Genomic DNA, 21,724 nt, shown 5'->3' with positions numbered 1-21,724 from the left:
CCTGACCTCCTCATACGCAGGTCACCCCTGAAGCCCTCTGCTAGCCCAGAACATTCTCATATGTCCAATGCAGGTGTCTAGCTGTTTTCACCATAATTTTTTATTTTTATGGTGCTCTTTGTATGGCTTTTTTGGGGGTCTCCCCAATTCACAATTAGTTAATAAGATTAAATCATTCTGTTCAAGATAAGTCTGTATTTTCATAACCATAAACTGAAGAGGAATACACTCCACATAATAATCTTGAGACAACTGTCGACTAGACATTCAGAGCTATGGAAACTTTGCTATCTTTCTTGAAACAAAACTAACCTTAACTATTAACCTTTTAGAATGTGGGTTGGCATTACCATACAAGATTTTTCACTTCAGTCTGATTTCTCCCTGTAATCTTTATAGGTTAATTGTTGACTTGTTCTCCTGTAGATATTGTCCTTGTGACAAACATAGGCATTGTGAGATCTCTGAGTTCAAGAGGAATAGAAGTAGCAGCGTACAGAAGTTGCCACAACGAAACTTTGATTAGGTAGGAAGGAAAAAAGAATTGCAGTAAGAGTGATCAAATATGGGAACAGGTAGCCCAGGGACATTGTGAAATCTTGATCCTTGTAAATATTTAAAATGCAACTGGATAAGACCTGAAGCAAAACCTCATCTGAGTTGGCCCTGCTTTGAGTAGGCAGTTCAGAAAGGTGACTTACTGTTCTCAACTGCCAGCGTGCATTATTCTGTAACTATAAATCTTTGAACTTCCCAGTCTGTTGTTTTTCTTATCTTAGAAAAACTTCTTGCTGTTTAGTGAAATTTTACTGGTGTTCTCCTTTTTTCCTCTTCAGGGTCTCCCCAGTCTGAGCACTATTGAGGAGATTGAAAACATGTTAAGAAATTTTTTATTACTATTGATTGTAATTTTTCCTAGCCTGAGACAGAATGGACATCAAACTTGCCTTTAAGACAAGTTACTTTTCTGAAGGGCAGAAGCATACATTGCAACTGCTGTTGTATACCATTGCTGAAGGAGAAAAGAGTTAAATAAAACACGTAAACTTGCCTGTTTGTATGTGGAAAAGTGGGCGAGTGCTGGTTTGTCTCTATTAGAGTATAAGCTTCATTTGGTGCAGATGCTTCCATGTCATGAATGAAGGATAATGTAGATCAAGTGCCACAGTAGATTTTCTAAAAAGAAAGATTTCTTAATCTTCTTCAGTCTGTCATTATTCAGTAGAGTTGTCCTGCTGGAAGTTAAGAGAATACTTCTGCCTCAGGTTTTTTCATATTTGGCTGAATTAGTAGGAGTTTGGTCAACTTGTAGTCTTTAATGGGGGCTTTAGCCAGTTTTTGAAGACTTAGCAAGTATTGGGAGACCAAACCAGCTAGGATGAAAGAGACTCCACAGTACAGTTTTTGGTTTTGTTCCTGAGTTACAAGAGGTTTGAATATGGTGAGTCTGTATCTGTTGACGTAATTACTTGAATTCTGTAAACTGGATTTGATTTCTGTCTTTTTTAATTTCTTGTCTGAACATACCTGTTCAGCTGTGACAGCCAAAAGCCCTGAAAATTCTTTTGACATTATACTCTCAGGCTTTAGGTGGAAAACAATTACAGAAGTAACCCATTTGTGCTGTTCATAAGTTACATAGTATATTGAAAAGTAATAAAAATATTTTATATACATATTTGTGAGGCAGAGATACTGTAGATATGATCTACCTTTTACTTCCTGTAACTATCTAGCATTAAGTTTGCAGGAGAGGTTTTGATTTCTAGTACACTGATGTGTTAGCAAAATGGGTGCTGACTTGTTGATAATTCAGTATGGACTCTTTCTCACTCGACATTCAAGTGAAAATAAATGATGTAAAATTTTTATTTAATTCATTTTTCTTTTGTGCCTTGCAGACAGATGCCAGCAGTAAAGCTATATTCTCAAAAGTGATGGTTATAACAAGTAAGTCAGTAATTGTATTTGCGCTGTGTAAAGATGACCATTGAACTATCTTGCTTTCGTGCTCCAAAAATCATTTGTGATAAGCTTATAAAAAGATTTGCAGCAGATAAAATTTAAAACAAATCATGATAAATGTGGTGTAGCAATATGCTTTGAAGAATGAAGGGAACTCTAAGCAGAATTACTGTCTTACTGTAAGAAGTCATTAGTCATGAAGCTTATCACAACATTTTGGCTGTTTCTGTCATGGACTAATCCAATTTCTAGATTATCTAGGGTGTTAATGTCTATTTTAGCATTTGTTACAGTATATATATAATATTAACTAAACTACTAAACTGTGTATTAACTTACCTGTCTTTTGAGGTGTTGGTACTGTTAATGTCATTGAGAGAATGCAAAACAGTTTGGATTTCTGTAGCAGGGAAGGCACTTTGGAAAATGAAGAACTTCTGTGCAAACTGAACTGTCAACAAAGAAAAAACTTACCAACCCCAAAGCAACAGTTTTTGTTCCCCCAGCACATCATGCCAATAGCATTAAAACCAGTATGAAGAAAAAAAACTTGCTTTGCAATCCTGAAATTTTGTTTTTAAGTCAACTGTTTTTTAAAAAATGGCAACTGTAAGACTGTACGTATTAAAAAAAAATGTGGCAATTAAATTGAACCTTGCTACTTCGTTGGCCATGTTCCAAATCCTTTTTTGATAAGTTTTTATTTTTTCTGACACTTTCAGTCCAGGATTGCAGTTAAAAAAATAAAGCAAAACAAATTCACAGTAGAGCTTGTTTTAAACTAGCTATCCTGTAGTCCTATCCAACATTCTCTGCCAATTTTGCTTAACACTGGCTGTAGCAAAAACATGAAACATGTTAAATAGTATGCTGATCCTTTGCCAATAAATTGCCTTGCTGTAATATAAAATGTAAATATAAAATAAGTATGTAATTTAGGACATATATTTTGAAAGCTTTTTTATGAATGTTTTAATCTGTAATACGGCTTACATTTAGTGATTGGGTAATTTAGCTAGAGTACCCTTTTGATATTTTTCATACTTGTTGCATCAGGTGATCTATATACAGAATATATTTTTCTGTGGAGTTTGGGCTGTGCACTCTGAGGTCAACTTCAGCTGTTAGTATTACTAACAGGAACAACTAGACTTGCTGAAAAATGAGTGTGAGGAAAGCAAATACTGAGAGGAAATATATAGAAATTAGTGTCCTCATAGATACATCAGCACATTTTGAGGTGTATTGTGGCTTGGTTTTTTGGTGGCTTTTCTTTTTACTTGTTTGGTGTGGTGGAGTTTTTGTGTGTTTGTTTTAGTTTGTTGCAATTTTTGCATGGTTTTTTGTGTGATTTGTTTGGGTTTTTGGGGTGATTTCTTTCCCTTTCCTTTCTTGGTTAATTTAAGCACAAATAGAGGATTTCTTGGTATGACATTTCAAACACATGCAATTTACAATACTGATGCTTACGGAAATAAATAATGATTTATTTTGCTTATTTAAAGGAAACCTTCCTGATCCAGGGAAAGCTCAAGACTTCATGAAAAAGTTCACACAAGTTCTGGAAGATGATGAAAAAATAAGAAGTCAGTTAGAAATGCTTGTTAGCCCAACATGTTCTTGCAAACAGGCTGAAGGATGTGTGGTAAGAATTGCTTTTAAAAAGTGAATATTTTTGAAATGGAATTGATTAGAAATTTAATTAAAATTTATATTTCAGAGGGAAATAACAAAGAAGTTGGGCAATCCAAAACAACCGACAAATCCTTTCCTGGAAATGATAAAGTTTCTTCTTGAGAGAATTGCTCCTGTACATATTGATACTGAATCCATCAGGTATTTTTGCGTGTGTGATGTTGACTGTAGATCGTAGGGTCTGAAATTGGGGTTTCTTACTTTGCCTTCAAGCACAAGCAGTAATGGGTTGGTTGGGTGTGGTTTAAGGCTTGGTGGCCTGCAGTATTTTCTTCTGTTTCATGTTGATATGGGATTTTGTGTCCTCCTTCAGAATGTAGCCAATGAGTTATCATTCAATATGGCTGGGACAACACAACCTGGCTGTTAAAAAGCATGTGTTGATGATGGATAAAGTGTGTTTTGTGACCAACTGGCTTGCTTTAAAAGAAATTTCTGTCCAGGCTTTTCTGCTGAAGCTTTCCACCAAGAATATTAGTTCATGGTGACATAAACAGTAATTCAACTGAGGAAGTAGATTATGGTGATAAGGCATCAAGACTTTGAGGAGGAATAAGACAGTGAATTTACAGGAGGGGGGAAAGTATAATTGCTGAAATGATTATTTAGCAGCAGTGTTTGAGATAAGTTTTACTGTCAAGAGGAAATATGCAAGAGATAGGTCTTTTAAATTTGTCATCAGCTTTTAGCACAACTGTTTAATGGTTCTTTTTTTTCTCTTAGTTAGAGACTAAACATTGTAAAATGTTATTTTCCGTCAGTTATTAAGGATCTGTAGCAGGTAGTAACTTCACCATAATTCTTACTTGAATTTGTTTCTTGTAATGCTCCAATTGTTTTCTTATTTTGGTCATCCTTCTGGAGTAATTTGTACATGATTCTTAATTCATGATGGATAAATACTTTTGAATTTAATGCTCATAAACTTTGATTTACATAGGAGATCAGGGCAACTAGATTATTTATGTAATTCACATATTTACTTTAAAACAAGTGTATGTTTTAAATATGTTCCTTTAATGAGTTTAGATCTTAAACTTATTAAAACAGTCACACGTGGTGTAATTGCTGTAATTACAAGGCCATATTTTGTTTTCCTCTTCAGTGCCCTTATCAAGCAAGTGAACAAGTCCATAGATGGAACAGCTGATGATGAAGATGAGGGTGTACCTACTGACCAGGCAATCAGAGCAGGTCTTGAATTGCTAAAGGCAAGTATAGTCCTAGTGATCAGTGAGCATGTGAAACTTTCTAAAACAAGTTTGTCAAATAATTTTTTAACTACCACTTATTATCCATAGCCATAAGCGTGTGGTACCTACTTGAAAGAATATTGGTTTGGTTTTTGCCCTCTATGCTCATCTTATGTGGCACATAGCTAAGATTATTTTGTAAATAATTTAGATGCTTTTCTGGAAGTCAGGTGTGTGTGAGACAGCACCAGCTGAGTTTTCACTATTAGCGTGAAAATTCAAAATTTGTGAATTGCACTGCTTCTGGTACTGTACTTGTATATCAGTACAATATTGTGGTTCCTCGGAGTTTCTTAACTATCTCAGAGTGTCTTAACTATCTTGTAGACTCAATTAACATAACAAACTCCACTAAGTAGTCAAGCTGTGGTTTGACTTTGGAGGAAGGAGTCCCATACTTGTCTTTTCACAGTATTTTATATCACCTGAGGACCAAGTAGATTCATCTGAAAGTGTGTGACTCTTTAGCCAGATGTGCACATTTAGATAAAAGTGCAAAAAGCCAATAGAGCAAAAATCAATCTGAGTAAGAGGGAATCATGCTGTGAAGGACTAAATGTTTGGATGAAGGCTTTCAAGTCAGTACTTACATATTCCTACAATCTGGCATGACATACTTAAGGAAGAGGAGTAAGACTGCACTGAAAAAGTGATCTCTACATCATGACAGTAGTCAAAAAAGGATAAATACAGGAGTCAGCGAAGAGAATGGTATTTAGTGAAGTGGGGAGGAAGGTAACTTGGGTAAAATAGAAACCTATGTGTGAAGAAGTTCCAAGATTTTGGGATTGTTTCTCTGCCATGGGTCAGAATATTCTGTGGGAAGAAGCTAATAATCAACAGCCACTTAAAAATCAAGAGAAGGCAAAATTTAAGGCAGAAACAAATGAGGACTTCTTTATTTCATTTTTCTTAACATGGGAGGACTGTCATACTTGAAAATAATCAAGTCCAGGAATCATGAAGGAGAGGTACAGGATCTGCTAAGCTGCTGTGGAAAGCTTGAGGGACTAGAGACCCTACTGGGTACGTCTGTGTTGCTGTTTTAGAGATAGGAATTTCACTTCAGAGCACAACCAATTGTTCCACTTCGCAAACAAGCATGAAGGTCTGGGAGCACACCAGCTGGATTCCTTTCAGAGGAACCAAATTATGAGATGGGCTTCAGATGCACATGTTGTGTTGCAGTGGCTAAAGTGGATTTAGTGAGTCTAGAAATACTCTGAAGTAAAACTCCTGAAATGTGGATATTGCTTCCTTAGCATCAGTTGTGTTTCTCTAAAGACCTGCTTCTGCTGTAACCCAGTACTTGCTAATGTAGATGTAGCCAGTGAGAAGTACCTGTTCCCAATAATAGAAAAAATGGAGACTGGAGAAATAAATTAAATCTAACAAAATTGTGTATAAAGACAGAAGTTTAGGCAGTTCCAAAACAAAAAAAGGAAGAAGAAGAGAAACATGCATCATGGAACAAAACCAGGCAGAGTATTGTAAGTGTTCCTGCATGGCAGTGGAAAATGATGCCTGATGAAACGTCCTAATATAAGTGGATCTTTAAAAAATAATTAATATGGCTTTCATCATATTTTTGCAGGTACTTTCGTTTACACACCCTATTTCATTTCATTCAGCTGAAACTTTTGAATCTCTCCTTGCTTGCTTGAAAATGGATGATGAAAAAGTGGCAGAAGCCGCATTACAAATTTTCAAAAATACAGGAAGTAAAATTGAAGAAGACTTTCCTCACATACGATCGTAAGTTGTGTATCTTACTCTGAGTAGTGCTCTTTACTGTATAGGATTCTGGAAGTTCTCACTCTTCCTTTCACATGTAGCATTAGCCTGCGTTCTTTTTGAAGAAAGTTTTACTTCAGGTAAAACAGGAAGGAAATTTTGAATTATTTTAAAATTTATTGCTTTTTGAAGAATAAAAAGTGAAATGAATAAATCCAGATTAGTGACAGCTGATGTTACTGATACTGCTATAATTTATATTGTTGCCCTAAATTATATGGGTGTATATATACATATATATATGGCAGTGTGAAAAAATTCTTTGTAATTTAGTAGTAATGCATAGGTAAGAATATTTCCAAAAGAAGATTTGGTAACTTGTACAGATTTAAATGCTTGTTTTACCGCATGATATTTTCAATAAAAACTTGGTGCTTTTTACTTGCAAGCTATGTAAATAAACTTTTTTCCCTCTTTTAAAAGAAAAGAAATTGCCCAAGTCAAGGCAATTAGCAGTTTTGCAGAGGTGTTTTGTTATTTTTATGTATATCTACTTTTTTTGCTAGTTTGATATTTTGGAAGCTTTTCAATCTGTGAAAAGGTACTTATCTCTTGGTTTGTTTTGTTACACTCCTTTGTAGTGCTTTGCTTCCAGTATTGCATCATAAAGCTAAAAAGGGACCCCCTCGTCAAGCCAAGTATGCTATTCACTGCATCCATGCAATATTTTCCAGTAAAGAGACGCAGTTTGCACAGATATTTGAGGTAAAATTAAAATATCTAAGTTACTTTTTATTGATCCTTTTATTGCCTATGTAAACTAAGAGATGTACTGACAAGTTGTAGCAAACTTAGAAAAGATGTTTTTTTCCCCTTTCCTTTTGTTTTCTTGGTTTTGTCCTGAAAAATTGTAGCAGAGGGAATTTTTATATTTAATGATTCATCATGTTTAGGGTTATGTATCTTAACAGATTATAGAGTAAAACCAGGTGTTGGACTATGTGCTAGAACCTTGAACTATTTATTGAAAGAGGAACCATACACTATTCCTCACCCCTTGAGAATGGCCAAAAGTACTTAAATGGTTGCAGAAATTATGGAAAACTGAATTATCTTAGAGACTAATTAAATAAATTTTATAGCTATAACTGCATATGTTCTTTTTAATTAGTGCCTTTCAGCCTCTTATCTTGAAGGCTGAATCATGGTCTTACTGAAATTGCCATCTTGAGACGTAGTTCTCTGACAAAAAATAGGCTTCTTAATCCATTGCTTCCTAAATGATCCTGCTTGAACTGCCACTTCTTGAACTATCCAGATGTGATAAATGTTTTGTCTGTCATCTTGATGTTTCTTTTGATTTGTGGGAGACTTTGTGTGTTGATGAATGTGTCTTAAATCTTAATAGTCAAGAGCTCTTTTAAAGTTGTATTTCTGAAATAGAAATAGACACAAACAACTTGGTACAGAACCGTTATTCTTGTCCTTTTAATAAGCCATAGATTGTATCAGTAATACCTGAATTTGTTGCCTTTGTTCTAGCCACTGCATAAAAGTCTGGATCCAAGCAATTTTGAGCATCTTATCACCCCATTGGTTACTATTGGCCACATAGCCATGCTAGCACCCGATCAGTTTGCTGCCCCTTTGAAATCTTTGGTTGCTACTTTTATCGTTAAAGATTTGCTGATGAATGATAGGGTAAGTATTTTAAAAACCTTGTATTAAGATTTGGCTTTTCCTGTAGTATGATACTCTGCAAGTACTTGGGAAAACTTTTGGCATGCTGTTTCTGCTTTTTGTTTATGTTTGGCTTTTGATCTCCAGATGTCCTGTTTGGTGCCGTTGCAAACCCACAGTACAGGAGAGGGGAGTACTACTAATTTGGTAGACCTTACAAGAGCCCAAGTTTTATAGCACAGCACTTGATCACTTGCAACTTGGCTTTTGTTAAAAACGGGAAAATTGTTATAACTTCACTCAGTTTTTTATCTTGAGCAATCAAGTTGTGATTTTATAAAGTAAAAAACCGAACTTGTGCATTGTTAGAAATTCTAGGGAATGATTTACTGTCTCAAACTGTGTGCTTTTGAAGTTCCACTCTAGTGCATATGGAAACTGAAAGTTACTTTCAAAGCAATGGCTATTACAATCTAAAGCAATAGTTTTCAGGTAATAACAGCAAAAAACCCCAAACCATTTATTAATCTTAAATTTGCTGATACTTAAATACTGAGGTACAAACAGTATCTCACTTCTGAAATGGTTACTTGTGTAAGATGCAGAAGATTTAAAGCTGACCAGGTATTGTTTTCAGAAGCAAACAGGAAAGAGGAGGTTACAGGAAGTTTCACTGATAGTAGTGTAACAAGTATAACATTTGGTTTAGCTTCCAGGAAAAAAGACAACAAAACTTTGGGTCCCAGATGAGGAAGTGTCTCCAGAAACGCTTGTTAAGGTAAGTAGCACTTGCTATGTTTTCCTATGATTGTGTACATAATATTTAATAAATTCAGTTAATTATCTGGACTCCTTAAGCTGTCAACTGCTTTTCTGTGTTTCCTTGTCATCTTTCTAAAAGTAGAAAGGAAATAAATATTTTTAAACCGAGGATCTTATCAGAATACACATTAGTTTGATTGCCAGAAGAGAAAAATTTGCTTTTGAGAACATATTTTCTAATTATTATTTTGTATAGAAATTTACCTATACAGTTCATTAAATTTTTAGTATGACTTTTTATTAGTTTAGGTTTTTTTGGCAGCACTTAACTGTTATAGTATCTGACATACTTAAAGTAAAAATATTTTTTCGTCTCCTGTTCAACATAGCAGTTAGATAGTCTAGAACCTTCATTCTTTTTATTTTTGAATTTTTATGACGTTCCAAGAAACTTTGGGTGTTGTTTTGGAATAAATCAAAAATAGGGTTTGGATTTGTCAGCTTCCCTCCAATTAATAAATGTGTTATGTTGTTTTTCTCTATGTACAGTGTCTATCAGAAAAACCTGGATTTAAGAAAAAAAATCACTTTAAAATGGTGTGAGGGAGTTGTTTTGTTCTTTTACTTAAAAAATTCATCTTTAGCTTGTTCTTTTTCTGGAGTAAGCTTATTACGGTTTTCTGTACTTTGTAATAGATACTGTAACTCAATTTTTCATTGAATTAGAAACAGTTACGCTGTGGTAAAAATATTCTATATCTGTATTTGGCTTTTGAATGCCCTTCAGAACAGGGATAGATTTTTGCTTTCACTTTTCAGAATTAGAAATATGCTTGTCCTTTGTATCATGCTGTACTTTATAGCCGTCATTTAGTTTCTGATGTCTTTTGAGTAAAGTTGCTCTGATGATTTAAAGAAGTTCTTTGCCTTCTCTCTTGAAGTTGTTAAACTCTTCATAGCATACCTCCTTTTTTGCTGGTTTAGTAAGTACTTTGGTTTCCAGCTTGGTATAGAAGTCATTACTGGAAATGCTTGATTCTGTTTGGAGTTGATTCATTATCTTTTTAGTTGTCAGCAAGGATATTTTTCATATCTATGCAATTGCATAGTTACATAGTACACTCTAAAAACTGTTAAGAGTATGCATGTTCGTTTTAATTTCGTGAACTGCTAGTTTAAAATAGACATGATTTCACTTCAATGATTTTACATGTAACTTTAAGTAGTAAATATTAATTGTTTTTCTTGATTTTTAAATGATTTATGAAGCTATAATGACTCTCTAGAATGTGCTTTTGTGTTGATAAAAGTTCATACATTTGGCTATTTGGAAGGAAATTAGCCTATAGAAATTCTTAGGGCAATTTGAAGTGGAAGCCAAGCCTGAAAACTGTTAAAAAGCATTTATGGGTAAGTGGAAACATTATTGTGAAAATTCATTTGCAAATTTAATTAGCATTTATTACTACTGAGAAGGCAACATTCAATGAATGCTGCAGGCCATGTCATTAGTTTATAAATGATTCCTCTCTGACAGTGTATTTTTCTTCACTCTGATTTTAAAAGCTTCTTTTTCCCTTTGTAACATAATTGTATATCTAATGGGGATTTTAAAACTAGGAAGTTGAAGTATGAAACTGGAAAGGACTGCTGAAGACAAAATTTTAATGTCATTCAGCCTAACAGATGTAGACTGATAAAGGCTAGCCTTAGTTTTGGATGCTAAAACTTAAATGAAATGATGTCTGCAGAGAAATGTTTCAGTACAGTATTAACTATTAATTGTTTTAATGATTATGTGAGTTAGGCTTGAATTCCTATGCCTGGCTCTAGAGTTCTAAAGCCATAACCTCTCTCAACAGTGACCTGTACTGAGTACTGTGCACCATGCAGGGGATTGAGATTTATGTATTAGCAGTGATCTTTCTCGTTTCCTTCTATGTCACTGGAATATAAGGTTTCTCATCCTATTTCTATAACTACTCTTTAGGTGGGCTTTGTTTAATTTTTCACTACTGCTCAAATATGTCTCTGAAAACTCAAGTAGGAGAAACCTGAGCCACCTGTTGTCATAATGTTGATGCACTAGGAAAATGGTGTTTTCAGAATCACTGCATGGAATGGGAGACCATTATGCTTTTGCAATGGAGATGATGTGATGGTAACCTCAAAAGGGTTATATCTATCTGTTGATTAATTGTTAATTTTAATCTTCAAAATTATTACTTACTAATCATGGACAGTGTGAAGCTAGTAGTTAATTGCAGTTTTCTCCTATGAGAAATCAGAGATTTGTCATGATATATTCACAATGTCAGAAACAAATTATAACATCCTATCGCTTTTGTTTGCACTTCAAATACACGTAGTACATGTTGTGCTGCTAAGCTGAGTACAAAGCAGTCATTTGTGGCCTTTGATACGGTTCTGCCCCATGCCAATGTTGTATTTTTGTCTTCTTGACATTTTTATGTTTTGTATAGTAATTTTTAATCTCAGAGGAGAATTCTAGGCTCATAGAACACAAATTGACATGAGGTTCAGACTGTCTGTAAGAGGAAAAAAAACCGTCAGAACAGTCAGACAATGGAAGAGGCAGAACTAAGAGAGGTTGCAGGTTGCCAAGAGAGCCTGTGCAGTCTTCATTCTTGGAGGCTTTCAACACCACAGTGGGTAAAACTGAGACCAAGATGTTCTCATTTCGTAGCTGACCTTCCTTTGAGCAGGAGATTGAACTGAAGACCTCCTGACACTCTTTCCAACTGGAATTACCCTTTGTTAGTTACCCTATTGGGTTGCAAAGGAAGAATTTAAAACATGAGAACTGTTCAAACTCACGTCAGGTAATCAGAAGCAGTCACTGGGGGAATTCTCATGCGCTGTACTAATTTCATGGGATTGCTTAATTACGAAGGGTTGCTGGAATGTCATCATCTTTAACATCAGTAAAGAAATGAGGAAAATGTTGGGATCAGATGAAAATTCTGAAGGAGATAGGATTAGGAAGACTAGAATAGGTTTGCATAATAAAGCTGGGGAAAGGGAATTATGGAGGGGGGTCAGTAGAAGCAAAGGTTGAAATTGAAATTGGTCAGGAGCTGACCAGATATGTCGGGGCACAAGGTGGCATGTGACTGTTCCCTGTCTGAATACATCATTTATTTGAAGACTAAACAGAACTAAGACTAAACATGTTTCTGTCCTCCCAACAAATGGGAGGCACTAATGCTTATAGATACTGGTTATGGCATGAAGAAACTGAATTTGTAAGCTGTGGAAATATCTGCTGCTGTTATTGTTATATTACAATTATTATATTAGTTTTATTGCTATTAAAATCTTCTGGTGGATACTTACAGCTGTTCTAGAGGAAGACCCTTTGAAATCGTCTTGCCCTAGCTCTCATTTCTGTTCCTCAAACTCCATTTGTATTTTGAGATCAGGAGTAACAGACATCCTGCCTCTTGCTGGTGTAACCCAGTTAGGTGGAGTAAATGGACTACAGTGCTAAAAAGAAAACTGGCATACAGATAGTATGATAATCCTAGAACTGAGATCTGGAGGGACTGTTCTGATCAGTTTGTTACAAGGAAGAGATTGATTCTATGATGAATTTCATTTGATGATATTGTGAATGTTTATATAAAACTTACTAGCATTGCTTTTCCCATTAAAGAGGAACTTTGAAGTTACCATATACCAAAGGTGTCATGTTTTTTCTAAAGCTTTTGGGTTTTCTGTTCGGTGTTTTGGTTTTTTTGATTTTGGTTTTTTCTTTTTTTTTCTTTCCCCCAAGAATGTCTATTGAGTCACATGAACATTTTCATTTTGCTGTAAGAGGATACTTCTCTTTATTTTCTTTATTGTCTCTGCTGTTATATTAGAAGGAAAATGAAAGGACAAAGGGATTCAAGTACTAAACAAACTTAATCTCTAAATTGATGTTTTACTTTTACTAAAGAAATGTGAAATTATTCAGTCTTTCAGTGTGAAATTATTCAGTGTTTCAGTTGCTGGATTCTGCATTCTGGCAGAAGCTTGCCTCAAAACACTTGATGTTTCCATTGGCAAAAGACAAGTTACCCTAAGTAACAGGCTTTGAGGCTTTTCTTTAAATAGCTGTGAAAGAAATACTCTTTTCCAGGACGAGTTGTCTTACACAGGCTGATACTCTAACAATCAGGATGTCTATGAAGTGTTTTTTAATTTACTTGACTTAAATTTAAACTCAAATATTGCATAGATAAATAGAGAAAATACTGGGATTGTTTAAGCACAGGAACTTAATGCCAAGGTTGTGGGTTCAATCCCCTTATCAGCCATGTGATTTAAGAGTTGAATGCAGTGATCTGTGTCTGTCCCCTCCAGTTCAGAAGGTTCTGTGAATTGTAGGAATATAGAAAGATGAACATGTGTTCTGCTTTTTGATTCAATAACATTTTCTTAGTATAAACTGTTTTACTTATTCCACAATGTTACTGGATGTAAGCTCAATTAAGATAATGTTTTCAAGGGACAAAATATGTGATTGCTTAGATGCGGAAACAGTTCAAACTTTAATTATATGCATAATTTTTATTTGCTGCAGTATGGGCTTCAGATATTCAGAGAAAAGTTGCTACCTAGTGAGAGTATGTCTAGTTATCTTTCTAGTATTTAAGTGAGTTTTTGCAGCCCTGACAGGCTTGTGTTTGTAGCAGCAAAAAGCACCTGGGACAATAGTATGTGATTAAGCTAAGATAGTGATTATTTTAAAAATAAGACTGTTTGATACAATTTTTTTCCCAGATTCAGGCAATCAAGATGATGGTTCGGTGGTTGCTAGGAATGAAGAACAACCACAGCAAGTCAGGGACATCTACTCTGAGGTTGCTAACAACAATATTACACAGTGATGGAGATCTAACAGAGCAGGGGAAAATTAGGTATGTAACAGATGGTCATGTTTTCATGTCTGTGATGATAGTGTGGGGAGAATTTTAGTCAAAGTAGTATGTAAACTGTCCTGTTAAACTGCTTAACAATTTATGCATCTTATTTCATAATGGTGAGCTTGAGTGCGTTGCTATATAAGGTTGCCGAGTCTCAGGTTTTGTAACACTGTATGTACAGCTGTATTTTAGTTTTTATTGGTTTTATTTTATTTATTTCTTCAAAATACTATTGCTCATATTGCAAGAATAAGCTGGGCACCTTTCTCCTTACCATTGAAAATTGGTTTTAATTTTTTATGCAGCTTGCTATTCTGATGTACCAGTTGCTGTGTGTGCCAAAGGCCAATAGGTGGGCTTTCTAATAAAAATTAATAGTGTGTTGTAGTAAACCAGGTGGAAATAGCTAATACATAAGACACTTCTGCTTGAAGGCAGGCTAGTCTCTTGAGGCCTCTAAAAATGAAGAGGGAAATGTGTCAAGAGGATTGTCTCAAAAAATAATTTACCTTTTAGGTGATTGTTAGACAACTTGTTTCTCTGAGTATGTTCTTAATCCTCTGTGGCAGAAGTGACAAGTTGTTAGGTGCTATTGCTTGCCAATCATTGAAAATTTATGTCTACAAAAGCCATTAAGAGCATGGGTGGATTGTGTTGGTATGAGTAAAAAGGTTTTAATTTTTGAGTAGAGTTTAATGTTATACAGTAATTATGCAGATAGAACCCATGCTGTGTGTGCAAAATTGCAAACCTGAAACCAGTATGTTCGTAGCAACTGTGTAGTCTATCTTAAAGTTCTTTGAAAATAATTGCTTCATAGTTTTAAACTCTGTAATATGACCATTCATGGCTGTTGCTAGGGACTTCAGTGGCAGTAATTAGCTTTTCAGCATGACTACTTGAGGCATCTGGTTGGCTTATCCAGTAGTTTGTGAATAGATCAGTTCTGTAGGTCTTGTGTGTTTTCTTGCTTGGAGTGATGATTTCTTACTGTGCATGTTTTAGAAATTTAATTTTCCCACTCTTTTTGTACTCATAAGTAATAGTAGAAACTTTATATAATGATGTGATCAGTTCTCCATTATTGAATCAAGTTAATGGAGGTTTAGGGATCATTTTAGGGCAGGGAGAAAGCTGCAGTGACATGTGATACTGCTCTGAAGGTAACCCTTCAACACTGGAGCTTGGAGCTCTTCCTGGGGATGGATGATGAGCCGACTGGGAGCTTGTGGGTTAGGACTGAAGACCAGACTGGTTTGGGTGACCTCATAGTGAGTGTCTGCTAGAGGGTCCCTCCCCAGGAGGAGGAGGAAGTGGATGAGACCTTCTTTAAACAGCTAGAAACACCTTCATGTATGCAGCGTTTGACCCTCCATGGGGAACTTCAACCACTCTGGTATCTGCTGGAGGAGCAGCACAGCAGTGCATAAACAATCCAGGACAACACTGATGACAACTTTTTGACATAACTGGTAGAGGACCCAATGGGGAGAATATCTCTGCTCCTACTTGCCAGTAAGGAGTGGCCTGTTGGGGATGTGAAGGTTGAAAACAGCCTTGGCTATAATGACCATAAGATGGTGGAGTTCCAAATCTTGAGGGAAAGGAGGAGGGCAAAAGGCAAGATCACAGTGCTGGACTTCAAGAGAACAGTCTTGGGTCTCTACAAGAATTGTGTGTAGAGTCCAAATGAATAAGGCCTTGGAAGGAAGAAGGGCCCATAAAAGCTGGTTAACCAGTATTCAGAAATCATCCCTAAATGCTGAAGAGTGGTCACATCTGGTGGTCAGGCAAATATTTCAGCAGACTTGCCTGGATGAGAGAGGAGCTCCTGGCAAAATTTGAACACAAAAGGAGAGATTGAGAGTAGCCCTGTGGAGTAGTACCTGGGGACACTGGTGGATGAAAAAGTGGACATGAGCCAACATTGTGTACTCACATCCCAGAAAGCCAGTCGTATCCTGGGCTGCATCAGAAGCATGACCAGCAGTTTGAGGGATATGATAGTGCCCCTTTATCCCACTCTTGTGAGACCCTACCAAAACTACTGCATCCAGCTCTGGAGTCCTCAGCACAGGAAAGCTGTGGACTTTTTAGACAGGTTCAGAGAAAGCCCACAAAAATGATCAGAGCGGAGCACTTAGTTTATGAGGAAAGGCTGAAAGAGCTGGAGTTGTTCAGCCTGGAGAAGAGAAGCATCTGGGGAGGTCTTATTGTAATCTTTCAGTGCTTAAAGGGGCCTATAGATAGAAGGAAGAAACTTTTTATGATGAGGATGGTCAAACACTGGAACAGGTTACCCAGGGAGGTGGTAGATGCCTCATCCCTGAAACACTTAAGGTCAGGTTGGACAAGGCTCCAAGTAACCTGCTGTCCTGCTCATTGCAAGGGATTGGAGTAGATGAGCTTTAACAGTCCCTTCCAACCCAAACTATGCTATGGTTGTATGGGTTACATGGAAAGTGAACTAGAGATGTGTAACCTGGCAGGAATACAGAGACACCATCTGAGACGCCGTTAGGAAAGCCAAATCCCAGCTGGGATTGAAGAGTGACAAAGGCAACCAGAAGAGCTTCTCTAAGTGAATAAGTGACAAAAGGAAGACTAGAGAAAATGTGCACCCACCGCTGAATGGGGCGAAAGCCCTGGTGACAGAACATCTATTAATTATTTTGTTATATCCATTACTACACTTTGGGAAAGCTCCAGACTGGTACCAGGGCAGGTCTCTGTTGTCTGTGTGAGCTATACTGCCTAACTAACAAGTACTCTCAAAACCTGAAGCAGAGGAGATGATGTTTCAGGCCTGTTAGTTCTGCATGGAACTTGGAAACACTTCCTGACCTTTGTTCTTCACCCTTTGAGAATGCAATAAGTGTTTCTTCTTTCTGGCAGTGCTTATTCTGTCCCTGCTGTGCAAACCTGACACTACTCCTTCCAAATAAGAGTAGGCTTTGGGGAGAGTCAAATTGTCTGTGTAGTACAGAACACAATCTTTTAAGTTGTTCTTGATATGAGGTCATTCTTTGTGAGTCAATTTTCATGTTTGTGGCTTGCATTTGTCTTTTAAGCAATGTATAATTTGCTAAAGAGAATTAAGTGGAAGTGGCAGCGCTCAGGAGACATTTGATGTTGTTTAGGCCATTAGTCATGTTGTAATGATCTTGATATTAGTGTCGTCATCAACCCTAAAAATGACTCTGTGCCTCTGCCTCTCTAAATCTACACAATGTACCTTTCAGTGACAGTGTAAGTAAGGAAATGTTTTGGGATTTTTTAAATTTCAAAGCATGGTAAAGCAAAGGCCCACTTTAAAAACAAATAAATCCCTTCTCTTCTTCATCCTTCACACCTTGAAGTAGTAGAATTGATGACTTTTTTGAATTGCTTTTAAATCAACAGCTGATTTCTTTGAGATGTTAGCATATGTAGGTTAAATTCACCAGTCTTACATTTCTTTAACATTGAATTTTATCAATAAATGATGTATTAACTGTCCTTTCCAGGTCTTTCTTTATAATTTTATAAGTCATAAACAGTCCTACAAAATTCAAGAGTATACTAATTTTCTATTTGTGGTTAGGTAGAACAGCTAGGTTGAATCTTGCATGTCTTTGTAGTAGGATTTTAATTTTAGTCTATGCTTAGCATAAAATAAGAGTATTTCAGTGTTGGAGGACAGTAGCAGTTGCTGAAAGTATTGCTATTAGACAGGAAGCTGAATTGAGATTTTCTTGAAGTGCTATCTGCGTTTTCCTTAAACTAAAGCTCACCAAGAGAAAAATCATTAAAAAATATTGGAGTTTGGAAATTCATAGTTCTGTGCTGTAGAAAAATTGCTGCAAATCTGACATAGATTTTCAGTTGTCATATTCAAAAGACACTTTGCTGTTGTCTTAAAATAAAATTCACTTAGCCATATACTGTAATGTCTAATTAATCTTAATTATGTTGACCTGCGGCTTGGTGTTGAGCTAGAAAAAGCTTGGCAACTTTAGGAACTAGGAATGGGCTACTTCTTTGGCAGGAGCCCCCTGCTGAAGGAAAACCAGCAAGCTGAACAGAAGTATTTTACTGCTAGATGTGGTCTCTGAGGGGCAGTATGGACTGTGCTGGTTCAGTGTACAGCTAGAACTGTTTCACCCCCATGTGGAACTTTGGGAGGTTTCAAAGAAGTTTTTTATTGCCAAGCTGGAAGAAGGTAATAGGTGTGTGGTAATAGGCTGTAAAATGTGGTGCCATGAAAACTACTTTGGGTTGAAATTATTTCTGCTGGCGTGGGGGCGGCCAAGTCCATGGAAACATCTTTCTTTTTAAGTACTTGTTTTCTCAGCAATGCGAAGTTACTGGGATTTAGTTAAGTCAAATAATTACATAATTTTTTTACCAATTAGCCTTCATAATCCATGTGCTTGTTTTTCAGTAAACCTGATATGTCTCGCTTGAGGCTGGCTGCAGGGAATGCTATTGTGAAGTTGGCACAAGAACCTTGTTACCATGAAATCATCACCTTAGAACAATACCAGCTGTGTGCACTAGCCATAAATGTAAGGAAATTTGGTGGGAATTGGGGGTTATCAGCAAATGTATGAGTATATAATTGTTTGTTTTGTATGTTGTGTATACTTGTGTGAATCTGGTTTTATGCAAAATATTCAGCCTTGGCATTAAATTATTTCTCCACTATATAATCCTGCAAACTCATTTTGGATGGAAATACAGTACTGGGCTGCCCTGGGGGGAATACTAACTTCAAGTACTCAAATGTTAGAATATTGATAAAATTCAGTTTGTATTTAAAGTAATACCCCAGCTGCATTATGACATTATTAGAAGTTGAAATGAGATGATGTGAAGTATGTTGAACTGTGGTGGCAACAGTGACCTTGGTTTCTCAATACTTGAGTAGAATATATGTGGAATGCAGAGATATGCAAAGAGAGTTGGTATCTCTTAAATATTACAAGAAAAAGGGAGAGATTCCTCAATAGTTGCTGGAGTTTTCATCCTTAATTTCTGACTGTGAGCTGATAAGTAACAGAAAAAAAGTAAGTTTCACATTTCAAGTAGAGATGTAGAGATCCCCTGTATTTCTGCCTTGTAGACGTAGAAAATTCTACAGAAATTGTTTCATACACCAAGAGTATGGTGGTCATGAAGGGATTTCTGTTGGTGTTACTTATGTAACTGCTGTTATTCTCCTGGCTTTACACAAGTCAAGAAATACTCTGAAAGGAATCACTTCCAGAAGGTATCTACAGTAATTGTGGTATTCCCTTCTAGACCTTAATTTCTGTGACTGGCTAAAGCTTTAAAGCTACAACCTGTTTAAATGTCAGACAATTTTAAATTAGCATTTTATGTTAGAAAATACAGGGTATGGCTCCTGTGTGGGCATTTGTTACTTCCATTTAGAGGGTTTTTTTTAATTCCTTAAATTGCTTGAAGGTGGTTACAGTTAGGGTAGAAAAATCATTCTTATACCAGAGTAAGACAGTCTATGTTAGGTTTGTGTTTTGTTCTTACTATATTTATGTGGATTTTAAGCTTCTGTCTTCCCATGGAAAGGAGCCCTTACTCAGTTCCTAAATGCAATGAAAAACAACAAAAAAAGGGGAACAAAACATAAAATTACTTAAGCAGATGGTATCTAGCAAAAATGCATCAGAAATTAGTGGTAATAACTGAAGATCTTTATACCCTAAGTAAAGACTAACACTTTTCAGTCTCGCTATTACAAAACTGAATAGCAATGTAAATCTTGTCTCAAAGTGAGTTTTAAAGATTTTTACTATTCGTCAACAGAGTTATTAGAGAGGAAAATAGGCAAGTAGACAAGTAAGTTCTGTCTCTGTTCCGAAAAGGATACTCTAGCTGGATATCGTCATGCCAGACTTGCCTTGCCAATGTAGTATTTGCATATTCTGTTTTCTTGTGATCCCAGTGATGAAAATCTGTTCATTTCTTCAGTCATTTCCTGTCTGTGGCAAATCTTTCTTTATTGCAAATGTTAACCTTGTAGTTCTCATCTGTCAGAATTTCGCTTCATAGCTTTGACACTTCAGTATGTTAGGTGCAGACTCCTTGCCTTCCATTTCATTACTGTCTCTCACATTTCTTCTCATTTTCCAGCTGTAACAGTCTGAACTGTTCGTGGATATTGCTAACAGATGTGTTGTCACCTTTTTTTTTGCTATCTTTGTGTCTAATGCTTACTTCCTCTCAATTTGTGAAAGGGAATTTTGAGAGATGAGATTTAAATTAGTAGAACATAATAGGGTTATCACCATTTATAAACCAGTGTTACTATAGCACCATAAAATACTTCATATTGAAAGGAACTGCTAAAGATTATCTCATTAAAACTTTTCTGCTGTGGCCAGGGACACATTCCAGTTAGACCAGCTTGCTCAAAGCTCCCTCCAACATGGCCCTGAACACCTCCACTGGTGGGGCATCCAGCGACTGCTCTGGACAACCTGTTCCAGTGTCCTACCTCCCTCACTGTAAAAGATCTCTTCTGTATGTACAATCTAAACCTAATCTCTTTGAGTGTAAAACAGTTGCCCCATGTCCCATTACTACAGGACCAGATAAAAAGTTGTCTTTCTTATAAGCCCCCACCATATACCAAATGGCCACAATAAGGTCTCCTTGGACCTTCTGGCAGGCTGAGCAACCCCAACTCTCAGCCTTTCCTCTTAGGAAGAGGTGTTCCAGCTCTCTGACCATTTTCATGGCCTTCCTCTGAATCCACCCTAACAGCTCCATACATGTCTTCTAAAGGGTCCCCACAGTGCTCCACATGGGGGTCCCACAAGAGCAGAGCAGGTATCAAGAATTCCCTCCCTCGACCTGCTGGCCCCTCTCCTTTGGAGGCAGCCCAGGACATGGATGGCCTTCTCGGCTGGGAGCACCCATTGCTGGCTCATGTCGAGTTTTCCATCCATCAGCGTCCCTAGTCCTTGTCTGCAGGGCTGTTCTCATCCCTCCGCCTGTGTTGATATTGAGGATTGCCCCGAGTCAGCTGCAGGACCCTTTGCACTTGGACTTGTTGAACCTCATGAGGTTCCCATGGACTCACTTCTCAAGCCTGCCAAGGTTGTCTCTGGATGGCATCCCTTCCATGCAGTGTATCAACAGCACCACTTGGCTTGGTGTCATCCACAGTCTTGCTGAGAGATGTACTTGATCCTGCTACCTGTGTAATTCATAAAGATGAATAATACCAGTCCCAGGATTCATCCGTGAGGGCACCACTTCTTCCTGATCTCAATCTGGATATTTATACTCTTTTTTTACTGCAATTCTTTGGGCATGACCACCCAGGCAAGTTCTTATAGTCCATCTATGAAAGCCATATCTCTCCAATTTAGAGACAAGAATGCTGTGTGAGACTGTGTTTTAAGGCCCTTATAGAAATCCAGGTAGGTGACATATATTGCTCATCCCTTATCCATTTACACAATCACTTCATTGTAAAGGCCTACTAGAGCAGTCAAGTATAATTTGTACTTTGTAAAGCCATGTTGCCTCTCTGTAATCCCCTCCCTGTGGATATCCATGACTTGACATCACTTCCAGGAGAATCTGTTCCTCTTTAATACCATTTCTGTCAGTTTTCCCTCCTCATTTATTGATAGTTCTTTGCCTTTTGTGACTTGCTAACTTGTTTTCTGGAATTTAGATTGTAAGCCCTGTCAA

The 21,724-nt window shown here is 36.8% G+C and overlaps 1 protein-coding gene across 2 annotated transcripts in view; it reads left to right on the top strand.

The window, feature by feature from the left end:
• The window catches only part of PDS5B (PDS5 cohesin associated factor B), a 103,857-nt gene that overhangs the window by 59,897 nt on the left and 22,236 nt on the right, over window positions 1-21,724 (top strand). For both annotated transcript variants that reach the window (XM_071552899.1, XM_071552891.1), the window contains exons 15-24: window positions 1,902-1,950; window positions 3,471-3,610; window positions 3,686-3,801; window positions 4,766-4,871; window positions 6,508-6,668; window positions 7,289-7,412; window positions 8,190-8,348; window positions 9,037-9,105; window positions 13,878-14,014; window positions 18,444-18,567. In XM_071552899.1, coding sequence (XP_071409000.1) covers window positions 1,902-1,950; window positions 3,471-3,610; window positions 3,686-3,801; window positions 4,766-4,871; window positions 6,508-6,668; window positions 7,289-7,412; window positions 8,190-8,348; window positions 9,037-9,105; window positions 13,878-14,014; window positions 18,444-18,567 — 1,185 coding nt within the window. The remainder of the gene's footprint in view (window positions 1-1,901; window positions 1,951-3,470; window positions 3,611-3,685; window positions 3,802-4,765; window positions 4,872-6,507; window positions 6,669-7,288; window positions 7,413-8,189; window positions 8,349-9,036; window positions 9,106-13,877; window positions 14,015-18,443; window positions 18,568-21,724) is intronic.

The sequence above is a fragment of the Pithys albifrons genome, chromosome 1, assembly GCF_047495875.1.
Source record: "Pithys albifrons albifrons isolate INPA30051 chromosome 1, PitAlb_v1, whole genome shotgun sequence".
Classification (NCBI taxonomy): domain Eukaryota; kingdom Metazoa; phylum Chordata; class Aves; order Passeriformes; family Thamnophilidae; genus Pithys; species Pithys albifrons.
This window is presented reverse-complemented; position numbering and strand designations above follow the sequence as displayed.